The sequence below is a fragment of the Dermacentor variabilis genome, chromosome 11 (genome assembly GCF_050947875.1).
Source record: "Dermacentor variabilis isolate Ectoservices chromosome 11, ASM5094787v1, whole genome shotgun sequence".
Taxonomy (NCBI): domain Eukaryota; kingdom Metazoa; phylum Arthropoda; class Arachnida; order Ixodida; family Ixodidae; genus Dermacentor; species Dermacentor variabilis.
This window is the reverse complement of record NC_134578.1, coordinates 61770938-61787718: the sequence shown is the minus strand read 5'-3', so window position 1 is coordinate 61787718 and position 16781 is coordinate 61770938. Positions and strand designations below refer to the sequence as shown.

The 16781-nt window shown below is 45.4% G+C and overlaps 1 protein-coding gene across 1 annotated transcript in view; it reads right to left on the bottom strand.

The window, feature by feature from the left end:
• LOC142563296 (venom metalloproteinase antarease TserMP_A-like) overlaps positions 1–5437 on the bottom strand; it is a 65585-nt gene extending 60148 nt beyond the window's left edge. The window contains exon 1 of the mRNA XM_075673850.1: positions 5163–5437. Coding sequence (XP_075529965.1) covers positions 5163–5333 — 171 coding nt within the window. The 5' untranslated portion in view covers positions 5334–5437. The remainder of the gene's footprint in view (positions 1–5162) is intronic.
• Positions 5438–16781: the final 11344 nt, after the last annotated feature.

Here is a 16781-nt window from a genome sequence, read left to right as displayed (position 1 = left end):
ATTTCAGACCCCTATCTTTTCTTAATTTGTTAAAGTTGCTAAGTTTAAGTAAATGGAAACATGAAGTCTATATATTCTTAACATTACGCGAATACCAGATGTGGCGCTCTATAAACTTCATCTCGTGCACCATCTCAAGCAGATAAATGTGACATGCGAATTTACGGCTTATCGGGAATTATCACATCGCTTAGAAAGATTTTGGTTAAAAAATGCATGGTAATTATGTAGTTTTGCTTTGCAAGGAATGATATTAAACAGCAATTCTGTCTGGTTTATATGAATTATTAGGTGCAGATTAAAGAAATGTGATACTTTGTATACTCTTGGGGGATAAGTAGTGAACTGCGTACTTGAGTTTAGAAAATCTTGGAATTTTCTTGAAACTTGAAAGTACCCGTCGAACAGAAAGTAAGAGCATACGCACTGCAGTTACAAAACTTTACCTCTTTATTTTAAAAGCAGAAAGTCTTGCTCAAATAAGTGCTTTGGTTGCCCAGAAATCTATTTCCCTGTTGGCATTATTTAAATTTGAGATGCCGCGCTAAAGCTTCCTTTGAAAGAACTGCAGTAAATGGCCAGTAAATGGTATGCAGTAAAATGGCCACGGTCTCCAGTAATTTCTATGAAATAAGATTTGTATTTCAATGAATGACTCAATCAATTAGTCATTTCAGTATCAAATACACTTGTTGGGTACCGACAAAAAGCCATCTATCAGGCTTGACAAGGTTTGCAGCCCCGAGTACTGGCAGAGAAGGGGCATGATGAATACAGCACATCAACAAAAATAAACCCAACAGTGTACAGAAGTGAGGTGTATTATCTTAACGGTCTTAAATCAGTTGCTACTGCCATAAATACTCGTAAGAAATGTAATACTAAATAATTGTGCCAAATACGCTTGTAGACACAAACAAGTTCACATGAGTGCATGAATACCGCATTAGATTACATATCTTGTTGCGAAAGGAAAACACTAAGAAAAGATAAGCGTACCAGCAAAACAAATAAGACAAATAGGTGTGGAATTGTGTTATGTTTGGCACTCTGTATTATTAAGATTTAGAGTCTTAAAATTGGTTGCGTGTGGGCGTCGTATGCAGTATTAACGATGCTGCAAAGGGCTTTTTTCTAATTTCCTCTAGCTTCTGAGTGTTAGTTTGTGTTGTCGAGCCCCAGACCAATCAGCAGTGCGATAATTTAGACAAAAAACATGTATTTGTGGAATAACAATTTTATATCCTGAGGCAGGATGTAGCGATATTTGCACAAAACCCCTAGAGTTTTTTAAAGTTTATTTAATGGTTCAATGACTTTAACTGTCCACTTCATGTGTTCCTTCAAAAACGAAGCCGAGATTTTGAGCTTCGCGCGATATTCCTATACCTTATGACCTCAGTTTTAAACTGTCGGTGATATTGAGTGCTTTATATTGAGGGTGAAATGAAACTGGCTTTTGTCTTGCAGCATTTAAGTTTAACGAGTTGGCGACACTCCAAGCGGAAAGTTTACTTAACACTACGTTGCTCTTATTTATGAGGCAAGGAGGATCATATCATGTTATAAAAATACTTGTATCATCTGCGTACAGATTAAATTTTGCGTTGGTAACCTATGTCTACTATATCGTTCACATATCTGTTGAAAGTAATGGGTCTAAGATATTGCTCTGAGGCACACCATCATGAATTTATTTTCCTTCAAATAGAAATTTATAGCGCAGAAAAGACGAGGACACAAGAAGGAAGACCAGACAGGAAGAGCGCTACTTCAAGCTCAAGTTTATTTTCGGATACACTCCTTTTTGTCAGTCAACACAAATCGAAAGCAGAGCACATCATTGCGCAGGCGTGCTCTAAACTCCCAAAAAAGTTTGACAGCTTTCAATTCTTTAATCGTAGCACGGCTATGTTCTCTGACTTCTTTATTTTTTTTGTTTTTATGAGCATTGTTGTGTCATGATTAAACTTTTACAACTTTCTTAACCTTTTTGGGCGGTTTGGAGTACGCCTGCGCAATGATATACTTTGCTTTTGCACAGTGCCTACTGTATAAACACACAGTATATACTTTAGTTTGAAGTAGCAGTCGTCCTGTCTCGTATTCCTTCTTTTGTCCTCATTTTTTTTCTTGAACTTTATATCCAATATAATTTCTTACAATCTCGCCCAATGTCTCTTCTTCTAAGCTTTATATTTAGCTACAAAAATTTATTTTTGTTATTGTTGGTGTAACATGAAGTCCTATTTGAAGCGGGAAAATGACAACTATAGTGGAAGAAATGTAACATTTTAAAGTGGATGGATTTGTACTGTGTTTTTTTTATAAAGACATATCTTATCCAATCATTAATAATTTATTTCGCAGCTTTTCATGAAATCCGTCAGGAAGACCTTCGTGTAATACTTTCTCTCACTAAATACTTAATATTTCAGCCAAATTGCCTATAATCGTAAGACAACAATAAATTCTAAAATAATGTTTTTCTACCTTGAAATAAAAACATCAGGTTTCTTCGGGGGAGTGTAGTACTTTCATGGCTGACAGATCCTGCATACTGCTTTCACGTCACATCCCCCAAAATGTGAATGTGGAAATATTAGCTCTATGTCTAAACACAAACGCCGCAAAAGCTAACCACTTATAGCCGAAGCTTCAGCCCGCAGAAGAGAGTCATGGTTTCATCGGCAAGCTAAGCAGTGGCAAAATACAATAACTGAGATTCGTGCTTTTATGAGCCGCAAAAAATTCGCTAAATATTCGCGTGCTGATGAAATAGTAACCATAGCATCACGTGCGCAGAGGCACACATCAAGAGATCTCACGCGATTACCACAAACAATCGCAGTCACAACTCAGGAGGGATGATCAGCGAATGCTTCGTGCAGCCTCTCGCTTCACCGCGTCTTGGGAACTTTAGAATATGTGACCTCCAACAACAGCTGCGCGAGAAAAAAGTGCGCATGAAACCACCAGCCATTTCCGCTTGCCCTGTATCTGAGCTTCAGTCTCGGATTACGTGGAATATACGCCGCCTCTCCTGTGTATGCACTGAGTCTGGCGGGAAGCATTTCCCAGCCATGACTACGCTAGAGGAGGAGACGCGTACTCTCCATCTCTAGAGCGCGCTTGCTGACGTCACCGCCATCTTTGGGCACGCTGGAAGAAGGCCTGCCGCAAACCACCAGCCTTCTCGGTTCACTCTAGCATGCTTTGTCTTGCAAACGCACCAAACAGCGCAGGAGGAGTGACATATTCTTACCCTACGTGTACTCAAAGCAGATCATCATCGTAAACCGGACGGGGACAACGTTGGCGAAAATTCGCTTGACGTGTTCGTATTATTCATATGCCAATAAAATATAAAAATTGAAGTTCGAAATATTTTAGTGCGAGGTTAGAGCTTCTTAAGGTACTCTCACACAAGGTAAAATTGTAAACTCACTTTAGAATGACTGCAGCAAACACCTATCGCAAATCATCGTGTTTATTGATGAGAAAGTATCAAATGGCCCGTTCAGGGTAAAAAATACGAGCCTGTCATCTGCACACGTAAAAATGGCACCTACGATTCCATTGGCCCCGACAACACGTCACGAGTCGCCTCAACAGAGCAGAGTGGGCGAAAGGGACCACCTGCTGCTCGAAAGGGTGCCAGCTGTTGCGTTGCGTCAGCTGTTGGGCGTGTTTCCTGTGTGAGCGTCCTCTCCCCTGCGTTCTTAATGCGCCCCCCCACCTAATGGCGGTAAAGAAATTAATGTATAAAAGACAAGGACAAATTAAAAGGAAAAACGTTGGCGGTAGTGAGTTTCGACACCTGCGAACCCAGGCTCGGATGCCGAGTGGCTCACTCCTGAATAGCAGCGCCTCCTGGATAGCAGGCCTCCGCACTCTGCTCTACGGCGTCATGCTACTTCGACCACAATTTTCTTTGCCCAGCTTGGCGTGACGAAAGCAATGACGTCAAAATCACCACGGTACACTCAGGAGCGTTACTGTTAGATTCTACGGCAGTCTGGCGAGGTAGCATGAGGTCGCGGATGGAGATGCACCGGCCTTGTACTATCTAGGAGCCGTTGGCCAAGTGGCACAACGCGCTCGCTTGCCCGCGATTCGTTATTAAGTAGAAGGACCGCTCAGCGGTGTTCAATCCTTCAATCACTCGTTCGCAAACACACAACATAAGAAGTGTCATGGTGTCCTCGTATATTATTTGCATGGTTTTCAGTGAAGAAAGCTTTATCTTGTAGGTAAACTGTGTCTCGCATTTTGTGCCACTGTATAATACACCCGGCATTACGCAGATAACGACTTTATGTAACAAAGCCTTACAGATAGAGCCGCACGAACTTAGCCGCCTTAGAAGCATCGTGCCTAGAGCCTTGTTTCCCGAGTCAGAGATGGCGACACGCGGAGGCGCATTTTTATTGGGTGCAATACACACAAAACTTGCAAATAAAGTATAGGCCGAGTGATAGACCACTGACATTTTTCTTCTGACAATAGACAGAATATTTACACTGCGAGAGAAAAAAAGAAAGAAAAGCCAGGGTCACTGACTGATCTCATACATCGAATGTCACGTTTCAAGCACGTGCTCCGCTTCACCTCAAGACAAAGTGCGGCAATAAAATCCCCGCTTCAGCAGCGCTACGAAAGAACCACAACCATGCACATAACTTCGCTTATTCATCATTTCAGAATGAGTGGTTTCACCAGTTTGTTATGCTTTGCCATCACTTTTCGTTAATTAAAAGAGATGCGCGACCGCACCGCTACGCGGCACCGTCCCTAACACGCCCAAATTCAACCTTTGCGTGCTCACGCATTCCTGCTTGATGACGCCGAAGGTGGGGGGTGCATACTGTAAGAGTCCACCTAGTGGACTGTTCATATCGGCCGCTGCTGATTGGATGCAGCTGTAGGAGAGTGGACGAGACGAGAGGCCCTAGCCAATCAACAGCGGCCGAAGTGCACCGCCCACTAGGTGAACTCTCACAGAATATCACCCCTGATGTGAAGTCCAGCATTTCTCGCGGCTTTAGCATGCCGTTTGGATTTATGAGTCCAGACTCGCTATGCCATAAAATCATGCAACAGGCTAGTCGAGGTTAGAAAGTGCTCGCGGCATGACGCCAAACAAAAAAAAACGTGCTTACAATTTTTTCAGTTGCTTTGCCATTGAGATAGCTTCTCAGGCGAAGCACTTCGCTGGCAATTGAGGCTTTAGTAAGAGAAAGTGTTAGTCCATGGTGAATGCGCAGCATCAGTGGCGCATCCCCACTTCTTTCTTCCATGATCACCGGATAGACTGTACGCATATGCTCCATTCCTGGGAAGCGATTGGTTGTACAAAATTGTAACGCTCTTGTTGTGGCTCTCTGGGATGATACTGCAGACAAAACTAGAGAGTTAAAAAATTATGTCAAGATTCCTCGGCGACATGGATATCTGAGCAGAAAGTGATTACCTATAAAAAAGGTGTTTCAAAATTACAATTTTACTGACGTGTTTTAGGTTTGTGGAGCGTAGTGTTATACTATCACAAAGGGCTGTACTTCTACTTGCGCATTCAATAAATACAACACGTTTGCGTCAGGGTGAGTTAAAGAAGGAGCGACATTTTTAAGCTTCAGTTTCCTCGGCATTCTACATAATATTGCACGAGAAATATTATAAGCAAAACATCAGTAAAGTGCACTAAGTGAATACCTAGAAAACGCGCATTGCTTACCGGCTGCGCTGGCAGCTAGAACACAGACCAGAGCAACGAACAACATCCTCAGAACTTTTTCTGGAGTTTAAGCTCTCGCTTATAAACTACGGTAGTCTAGACTGAAAAGCTAACCTTTGCGTTAGGTCGTGTGTCAAGAACCTTTTACTTTCAGATGCTGCCAATCTCACAAGCAGGAAACTTTTTATCTTGACACAACACGATTTAAAAAAGAAATCTACCGCTAGGACATTGCAGTCAAATATTACTGCAAACACTGAGAATTACAAGCAAAGGAAAGCTTGCTCTGTTAAAGGCACAAAATATAATCGATCGGAGTGTTAAAACGAGTTCTTCTGGTCTCCCAGGATACGTGAGTAACAAAACTGAAATATTTGGTTAATAAGCGATTGAGGTTTTCTAACATTAACCTAAGCTGAACTCATTATCTAATTACATCTAATCGGTGATAAAAAGTATGTAGGGCTTATACAAAGGGTGCCTGACGTAGCTTGAACCAAGGTTTTAAACAAGATTGCTTAGCCGCAGTTCAATGAAACCAATGGCGTATGGTTTGCCGTCATGTGACGCTCCCCAGAGCATCTTTTTTTAAAATTCAGCTTAATAAGTTGGGATCAGTTATGCAAATCTTTAATATGCGCTTTAAGGCAAAGTGCGTTGCGTGGTGAGGGGGTTCAGAAACGACAGAGGCACATTATTTTCTAGTGGCAACGTACACACTGCGCGGTGATTTTTTTCCGCCGCTTGAAGAATTCCCGCGAAACTTGAAAGAAAACCACGTGACTGCTATCGCGCACTCTCGTACTGCAGCGCTCTTATCGCGGCTCATGCGAAATAACCGTGGGCGCGGACCGTAGCGAAGTGAGCCGCCACGGCTCTAGGCCTCGGCTTCACAGCGCCTCTGCATCTTTGGCGGTGACACGCGGAAAGGAAGCGCCGTCGCCCCTGATAAGCGATAGGATCGACGCACGGTTGGGAGCGCTGAAATACGATATCGCATGAGCGCGGCAACGTGGTTTTAGTTGATATTTCGTGTGCTTTCTTCATATGCCGAAAAAAATGCTATGCAGCATATACTACGTTGCCCGAAAACTAGGATCGGTCTTTTCTGAACCCCCTCTGCAATCGAACGACGCACTTCGCTCTAAAGTGAATAATAAATATTTTTCATAATTGATCCTAATTAACTCATTAGGCGGAATATAAAAAAGATACTCTAAGAAGCGTCACATGAAGGTAAATTATTGGTTTCACTTATCTGCGGCTAACCGCTTTTTGTAGATCCTGGGTTCAAGTTACGTTAAACACCGTGTAAATACTACTTTTCCTGCTGCTCCTTGCGTGAATGGCGAAAACTCGTTAACTGTAATTTACAAATAAATGCCGATGAGGAGTGACTACAGATTGCCACTATAATGTTAGCAGTTAATCTGTTATGAGGAAACAACCACAAGCAGAGTGAGTCAAACTAAACAGTAGGGCTCTAAGGATTTAAAACGAATTCTTTTGTGTATAAAATACCGACAAACTTCTACAGAAAAAGAAACTCCGGAACCATCTATGATCGTTGGTTCGGATTCCTTTATTCAAGATGTCGGCTAATATGATAAAAGCATAACCATTTTTTTGGCTCTATTACGGTAAAAGCTTTAACTTTTGAAGCGCAATAGCTAAGTTTTGTAATCGCATCCCAAGCGTACATGTTGTCGAATGGTGTTCATTTTTATTGTAAAATTGCTGCGGCGTCGATAAATTGAGGATACTCGCGCGGAGACAACTGTTTTTTTATTTCTTTCTGAAACGCAAAGGTGTTTCTAGATGCTGCCTCCCTTTTTTGATGTTTCGAAAGACTAATTTAGTTCACTTCACTTTTGCACTTCAACTTAATGCAGGTTTTCGACCTCTGCTTCCATCTGCTCCTTAAAAGCCAGAGTCCTTCTGCTGTTCAGGAAGTTCACAAGTGCCTAATTTCATTTCATTTATTTTTCTTGGAACGTGTCCGAGAACAGCTAATCGCCTTCCTATTTATGCAATTATTCTACACAAAGATCGGAAATGGAAAGCAAAACAGGAAACCTGAACCAACAGTCATACAAGATGCAACGATCGAAATATTTGGACTAAGAGACAGAAAGCAGGTAAAGAATAAATGCAAGGGTTGAAAGTAACGAGATTAGGAAATCAGAGCTTTCACTCAGGGTGCAAGCTGAATTCAAGCGTACGCAGGTTTGAGTCCGGCCCGCAGAACACTACAGCCGACATTAACTGGGGACACGAGAAGTAATTGTGAATTAGTTTATACAAGAAAAACTAATCATGATCTTTTCGCCGCATTTGTAGGGGTCTAAAATTTAACATGCGCAGTGCAGTCTCAAAGGCATAAAATACATGGCGTCCCAGAAATTATTGTACAGGATACGAATGAAACCTCGCTGAACACATTAAATTTCTTGCCACATTGAACAAATTATTACTGTTCTATACCACAGAACTAAACTCTAACGCCGAGCCTGTAAAAAAAAGCGTAGAATAGAGCAACGCAGTGACATTCGTAAACATTTTGTCTTCTTTATATGAGACCCACCTTTATGCAGGATGTATTTGCAATGTTTGCAGCATGTTCCTGAAAAGTTAGGCGGGAATCAATCAGTATTCCTAAGTCGCGCGTACAGCTGGCTCTTTTCCAGAAAACGCTATTAGGTTAGTATTCGTATAGTAAGGACATGTTGCGACTAAAATATTTTTTGACATCAAGTGTCCTAGTTGAAATGATATGCAAAAATTGAGAAGCACAGCAGTCCGCAACAGAATTCACATCTTGCTGCGAGCCTTCACATTCCTACGCTGAATTTATTTCATCTTAGAGCTTATTACTGTCAGTGTACAAAAGGAGACGTGTATGACGCAAAAGTTCGTCAAGCTTATTAACAAAGATGTTTAAATATGCTAGGACTAAAACGCATTCTTGCAGAACACCGGGAGGTGATTCATAAGGCAAAGAGCACTTCGCACCCAAGCGAACGTAAATAAATTAGTGGATCGGTTGCCTTTAATCAGCGTGCACATGCCCGAACTGGGAGAGTTTATGGGTAAGGAGGTTATGAGATGTTTTTGACAGGTCTAAGTAACCGGATGCCTAACTGCATCCGGTTATCAACAGCGGGTGTCGGAGCATCAAGAAAAGGAACGAGGTTTAGTTCCACAGACCTACCATGAACAAAACCTTGCTGGCATGTACTAATCTCGAGCCTAAATAAAAGCGGCAGATGTGTAAACATAGCTATTTCACATACTTTTGCAGACGGAGACAAGAAAGCCACGGGGCTATAATTTTTGATGTCGCTCATGCAGTCGCACTTAAGAAATGGGGCAGCTCTTGTATTTTTCCTATCATAACCAAAGGCACTCGTACGCAAACTAATATTAGAGAGGTTCGTAAGCAGAGGGAGAAAACTAGAAGAACGGCCTTTCATAAGAAAACGTATACAGTATATAGTATTCCATTGTTAGCAAGAGAATGCTTTCGTTTCAGGTAACTTAGGCCACCGTGATATCGTATTCTGAAAAAACAAACTTTAAAATTTGAAATGGTATACAAAGGACACAAGTTCACATGCTTTATTTGGCTCGTTGCCGTGCGTGCGTTTCATTACGTACTCAATCATTATTTATTAACCATATTTCAATTAGATGGGAGAATCAGGACTTAGTCTACTGAGTAGTGGCAGCCAAACTACTAGATGTACAGTGTGAGTTATAGGAGACAGAACAGTCGTTTTTAATGAAAATCGAGAAATGTGTGCTGAATTGACCACCTTAGGTGCTACAAGACGTGTTGCCTGACGAATATCGTATGCACAGTGATCCCATAAAACAGAAGTGGCACATACATCGAGGGGCATGCGCACGCGCTCACACTCTTTAAAAAGCCTCATGAATGTCGATGCTTTTCAAAATTAGGAGAAGCGATTAAAAAAGTTTTCTCAAGACGCAGGAGCAGAAGCACTAATATATACAGCATGGCTGTTCAAATAAATTAAATCATAGAGGTCATGAAAAAAATCGGTTTCTTTTTGTTCATGGTGTAACCAGTTGTGTCCAGCGTAGCTTTCTTTCAGCAAAATACATCGTGCTTGGGGTACTGCTGCATTATTTGGAAAAACGTCGCCGCCCTCAGAAGTGGTATTCACGCTGAGGAGAACTCTTTCCGGTAGAGCAGCTGCACCCGTCTTCGCTGCGTACACCCATTTGATATATATTAACTGCCTACATCGCCATTTCGCAAAAGTCGCATCGCCATTTCTGCAACTCTAGTACTTTTCCAGGTTTGACGAAGAGACTTGGCGTCGGAGAGGAGGACTAAATTATCTACTGATAATGTCGGCCCTGGTGTATCATTCGAAATCAGCACTGAATGCAGACCGAACAAATATTTCTTCACCGTTTACAGAACTGGTTTAGCCGTTGTTGACGAGGAAGTCGTTTCGGAGTGATCTCTTAGAAAACGAGGGTTCCTCATGTTTACCGTGAGTTGCAGGAGCACTACATCAGTTACCAGTTAGAAAATTCAATGCCTGTGGACTACAGCTTCCGCAGAAGATGAAGTGATATAAGGGAGCGGTCTAAGTTGTCCAATCTTTTTTTAATTTTCGAAGCATTGTAGTGAGCTCTTCAAAACTATATCTTGCTGCCACAGTATTCTTCTGGGGCTAAGATCTGGTCATGCAAGCTAACATATGTCAAACATTTCTCCAGCAAGCTGCTTTTTGCATGAGCTTCTAACTGATGCGTGTCTGTACGCAACGGATCTGCAAATGTGGAACAAACAGCACATTACCTATGCAACACGTTCATTTGAAGCTTTAAAGAAAATAAAAAATCGTTGGCATAGGTTATTTCAGGTAGGCCACGAGTAGCTACGAACCTTCAGAGCGAAAGCCAACAATGGTGCTGATAAGGCAGACACAAAGTCGAAATGAATGGCTCTCATATCAGCGCATGCAAAAAAGTGGACAGCTTGGAAGTGTGCGGCTAGGCATTTGCATACAAATGCTCTGCAAAATCTACGCACACACTTTCCGAAAGATCAAATCGGTCGACTCTCCCGCTAGGCAGTGGATCGATAGAAGCAGTGTAGGAATTTGCACTTTCTTTCACACAAACACTGCAGTAAATAATTGCTTTCTTTAGCCTTTTCTTTCTTTGGTAGAACAGAAGTGTTTGTTTTTTCTGCAACTGTATCTTAGATGCTACCGTGAAGAATTTTTCGATGTGCGTCTCAGTCAGTCAGTCTTGCGAACAAGATTCATGTTGTTCTGTTCATAAGGGTCGCCAACATTCCCACTTATATATTCGTTCAAATGGTGTTATTGTATTTTTTCGACTGTTGCGTTTCGCCTGCGACACGCGGTTTTGCCGGCGCGACTGCGGCGGGGCGGCAGACATTTTGGCCCGTTCGGCGTCGCCGCAACGCTCCCCGCCAGGCGTTTCCAGGCGTTTCCAGGCATGTTCCGATGCCACGTGTCTTCATGTGCGTGTGTGAGTGTATGTGCCATTGTGCCCGAACCAGGCGATGCGACAGCAGGGGGTCACCCTCTCCTTCCAGTCATTGTGCCCGAACCAGGCGATGCGACAGCAGGGGGTCACCCTCTCCTTCCAGTCATTGTGCCCGACCAGAGGCGCTCCGAGAGCCGAAGTTAACTTCTCCTCCCAGTCTTTGTGCCCGACCGGCGGCAGTGTGCGTCACCTTAGCCCATTGTACAATCACGTGCTCGTCTATTGAGGGGTTCCTTCTTGCCCTCAACTGCGAGAGTATAAAAACAGCTGCCCCCGGACGCCAAAAGGGGGGCTCCGATTTCTTCTGTTGAGTAAAGTGCTCTCCCGTCTCTCTACTTCGGTCAACCTGACCGCCAACTCTTTGCGATGTTAAAATAAACAAGTTGTTTTGTTGTTACCAGTCGACTCATGCTTTGCCGGGACCTTCGGATGCTTCCAGTTGTACCCCAGGCCGCCAGGCCAACGCTACCCTTGGGGCTTGCGACCCAGGTACAACCACGGGCGTCAGCGCCGAGTTCCCAACAACCGATGCCATCGGTGGGATTCAAACAGCTGGTTGGCAGCGGTGAGATCGCCTCCGACTACAAATAACTGTCTGCCAGCGGTGAGATCGCGACAACGGAGGCCAGCAGCGAAGAGATGCAGTTGACTGTATGCTGAGCAGCTCAACGACGATCCGGGAGCAGTGCAACGAGCCCTGTGTGATGACTGGTTGCCTGCAGCGGAACGACTGCGCTGGACTCTTGGCTGCGAGGTTTGGTGAGTACGGGACTTTCTTCTTCTGAGCTTTGCCAGGCTTTTGTTAGTGTCAGAAACAGAGCTGGTAATTGTGGTTGTCGTTGCTGCCGGGTTAGTTTGCGGCAAGACAATAGTAAGCAGTAGAGAAAGCAGCATTCAGAGCAGCCATGGATTTGAAGTCGTTGCGCAAACCGAAATTGTTGGAGCTTGCAAGAGAGTTGGGTCTGGATGTCTCAGACAAACTAAGAAAACCTGAACTGCTAAAGGCTATTCTTGAGTTAGAGGCTGAGGATGACGAGCTGTCGGAATGCCTTGAGACCATTGAGGAGAGGGAGACTGCAAAAAGACAGGAGCGCGAACTTAAAGAGCAAAAAGAAAAAGAAGAGCGCGAACTTAAAGAACAGAAAGAAAAAGAAGAGCGTGAACGTAAAGAACAGAAAGAGCGAGAGCAACAAGAGCGTGACCGTCAACACGCTTTGGAAATGAAGCGTCTTGAGGTAGAGATGGAACGCGCTCGTAATGGAAGTCAGGCACACGGTGCAGGAGAACGCGTATTGTTCAAAATGACTGACCTGATGCGGCCGTTTAAGCTTGGAGAGGACATTGGTTTGTTCCTGGTTAACTTTGAGCGAACGTGCGAGAAGCAGGGGTTCTCTCGGGAAACGTGGCCACAGCGCTTGCTCACTTTGTTACCCGGCGAGGCGGCCGACGTAGTCGCTCGCTTGGATAGAGAGGAGGCAGAGGATTTCGACAAAGTAAAATCGAGTCTGCTAAAAAAGTACCGGCTGTCTGCGGAGGCGTTCCGTCGGAAGTTTCGGGAAAATGAGAAAGGCAGAAGTGAGTCATATACAGAGTTTGCGTATAGGCTTATGTCAAACATGCAGGAGTGGCTCAAAGAAGAGAAAGCGTTTGGTGACCACGATATAGTTCTGCAGTGCTTCGGGCTAGAACAGTTTTATAGTCGGTTACCGGAGAACGTGCGATACTGGGTCTTGGATAGGCCAGACGTTTGTACGGTGGCTAAAGCCGCTGAGCTAGCCGAGGAGTTTGTGACGCGTCGGGCTCGCGGAGCTAAGGACGGTCAAAAGGGTGAATTTGGCTTGAAGTTTGAGAGGCCGAAGTTCACACCCATGAGAGCAAAGGGGAACACGCGTAGTGCGGATGCGAGTGGAAGCAGTGCGACCGAACCTAATGAGACGGCGGCAGCCGAAGCCGAACGCAGAAAGCGGTTCGAGATGAGGCAAGCGCGCGTTTGTTATACGTGCCAGAAGCCCGGTCACTTTTCGGCGCAGTGTCCGGAAACAACACCAAAAGTTGTGTTTTTTTCAATAGGCAGCACTGACGAGAACATGAAGCTTCTCGAGCCTTACATGCGAGACCTCCTCGTGAACGGGAAAGAGTGCCGAGTGCTTCGCGATTCCGCAGCTACGATGGATGTAGTTCACCCGTCTTACGTAGAACCCCATATGTTCACGGGCGAGTGCGCATGGATCAAGCAAGCCGTGGAAGCTCATAGCGTGTGTCGGCCAGTAGCAAAGGTGCTTATTGAAGGACCTTTCGGAGCGCTTGAGACGGAGGCGGCAGTGTCATCTATGCTGCCACCCCAGTACCCGTACCTATTTTCAAACAGGTCCGATCACCTCCTGCGCGAGAAGGGGCTTTTGTTTGGTGAAGCTAGTGTTCAGGCCTTAACCAGATCGAAGGTTCGGGAGCTCGCTGCAAAGGCGGTAGTTGCGGGGCCGACGTTATCAAACAACGAAAAAGGGTCAGAGGCGCAGCAAGCTGATATTCAGAGCACGCCCGAACTGAATAAACTTGAGTCTGTAACGTTAAAGGCACCAGATACCGGAGAGGAAAATCCCGATGCGGGAAAGTTAGAAGAGCTATCTACTGATTTGCTCATCGCGCCTACGTCAGACGGACTTAATAGGTTGCTAAAAGTCAGCCGGTCGGCTTTGATAGCCGAGCAAAAAAAGGATGGCAGCCTGGAAAACGTGCGCTGCAATGTCAAAGAAGGTATCGCCAGGAAAAATGCGCGTTTTGTGGAAAGAGGTGGAGTCCTGTACCGGAAGTATCTAGACCGCAGAGGAGTGGAGTTCGATCAGCTGATCGTGCCTCAATGCTATCGTCAGGATCTGTTGCGCTTGACGCACGGGGGTTCGTGGTCCGGACACCTAGGAGTTAAGAAAACTAAGGACCGTCTCTTGCAAGAGTACTATTGGCCAGGGTGTTTTCGGGACGCAGACCATTTCGTAAGGACATGTGACACTTGTCAGCGGGTGGGCAAACCAGGGGACAAATCAAGGGCGCCGTTGAAATTGGTACCTATCATAACGGAGCCTTTTAGACGGCTCGTTATTGATACAGTGGGACCTCTGCCGGTAACAGCCACGGGGTACAGACACATTTTGACTGTGATCTGCCCAGCGACAAAGTTCCCTGAAGCAGTGCCGCTTAAAGAACTCAGCTCAGTTGAGATAGTCAATGCACTACTGTCCATATTTGCGCGAGTTGGTTTTCCTGCGGAAATCCAATCAGATCAGGGCACAGTGTTTACTAGCGCTTTGACGACAACTTTTCTCGAAAGGTGTGGGGTAAAGCTGCTACACAGCTCAGTGTACCACCCACAGTCGAATTCCGTTGAGAAGCTCCACTCCGTCATGAAGCGCGTGTTGAGAGCTTTGTGTTTTGAACATCAAACTGACTGGGAGCTGTGTCTGCCTGGGGTGATGTTTGCATTAAGAACCGCGCCGCATGCAGCTACGGGGTTTTCGCCAGCTGAACTGGTGTACGGTCGCTCGCTTCGGTCTCCGCTTCGCATGCTTCGAGAATCGTGGGAAGGTAGGGGCGACGACCCAGTCGTGGTGGAGTACGTGCTTAAGCTCCTCGAACGCTTAAGAAGGGCACAGGAGTTGTCAGGTGAAGCAATGACAAAGGCCCAGCAGAGGGCCAAGGTTTATTATGATCGGACAACCAGGGCCCGTCGTTTTGAGGTGGGCGATGAGGTCATGATATTGCGCACATCGCTAAACAACAAACTAGACGTGCAGTGGGAGGGCCCAGCACGAATTGTTCAGAAACTGTCGGACGTTAACTACGTGGTAAGTCTGCCAGGAAAGCGGAAAGCACAGCAAGTTTACCACTGTAATCTGCTCAAACCTTATAGACAAAGGGAAGCAGTGGTGTGCATGATGGTAAACGTTCCTGAAGAGCTTCCGGTCGAGCTTCCGGGACTAGGCTCAGTGACGAACAGGGAAGACACCGGTCAAGTCATTAGTGACCTTATCAGTAAAGCACCGCTGTCGCCTGAGCAGAAAACCGAACTACACCAGCTATTACAAGAGTTTCAAGGTCTGTTCTCTGAGAGGCCTGGTAGGACTTCTGTCCTTACTCATGACATAGAACTTACCTCCCCAGAGCCAGTACGATCCAAGGCGTACCGGGTGTCACCCCGCCAGAGCGATATTATGGAGGCTGAGGTAAAGAAAATGCTACAGCTCGGTGTTATTGAGGCAGGTGAGAGTGATTATACCTCCCCTTTGATTTTAGTTGAGGTACCGGGCAAGGAACCTCGTCCTTGCGTCGACTACCGGAGGCTTAATTCCATCACTAAGGATCAAATTTATCCGATCCCTAACATCGAGGAGCGCCTTGAGAAAGTTAGTAGCGCTCAGTTTATTTCCACGCTAGATCTTGTCAGGGGTTATTGGCAGGTTCCACTTACAGAAGAGGCTAGTAGGTATGCGGCGTTCATTTCACCAATGGGAACATTCCGTCCTAAAGTGTTGAGTTTTGGTTTGAAGAACGCGCCATACTGTTTTTCAAGCCTCATGGATAAAGTGTTGCGGGGACAGCAAGAATTCGCTTTACCGTATCTAGACGACGTAGCGATATTCTCCGCATCCTGGTCTGAGCATATGGCACACTTGCGGGCAGTGCTAACCCGCCTGCGCGAAGCGGGCTTGACAGTAAAGGCTCCTAAGTGCCAGTTAGCACAGGCCGAGGTTGTCTACCTCGGTCACGTGATTGGTCAGGGTCGTCGCCGCCCCTCTGAAATAAAAGTGGCCGCTGTGCGAGACTTTCCGCAACCGCGCACAAAGACCGATATTCCGTCGTTCTTAGGTGTCGCCGGCTACTATCAGAGGTACATCCCCAGGTACTCTGATATCGCGGCTCCCCTGACGGATGCTCTAAGAAAGTCAGAGCCTCAAACAGTCGTCTGGGACGAGACAAAGGAAAGAGCTTTTAGCGCCCTAAAGAGTGCCCTAACAAACCAGCCTGTGCTACGATCGCCAGACTATACAAAAGGGTTCATTGTTCAGTGCGATGCTAGTGAGCGAGGCATGGGCGTTGTACTGTGCCAACGGGAAAAGGGAGAAGTAGAACACCCCGTCCTGTATGCTAGTCGTAAGCTGACCAGTCGTGAGCAGGCGTATAGCGCCACCGAGAAAGAGTGTGCATGTCTCGTGTGGGCCGTTCAGAAATTGTCATGCTATCTAGCCGGCTCGAGGTTTATCATTGAGACGGATCACTGCCCTCTCCAATGGCTGCAGACCATCTCTCCCAAAAATGGCCGCCTCCTGCGCTGGAGCCTCGCTTTACAACAATATTCCTTTGAGGTGCGTTACAAAAAGGGGAGTCTCAACGGTAACGCCGATGGCTTAAGTCGAAGCCCCTAACGTAGGAATCAGCCTCAAAATTGTTGGTTACTGATGTTTTTCTTCCTGAGGCAGGATTTTTTTTAACATAT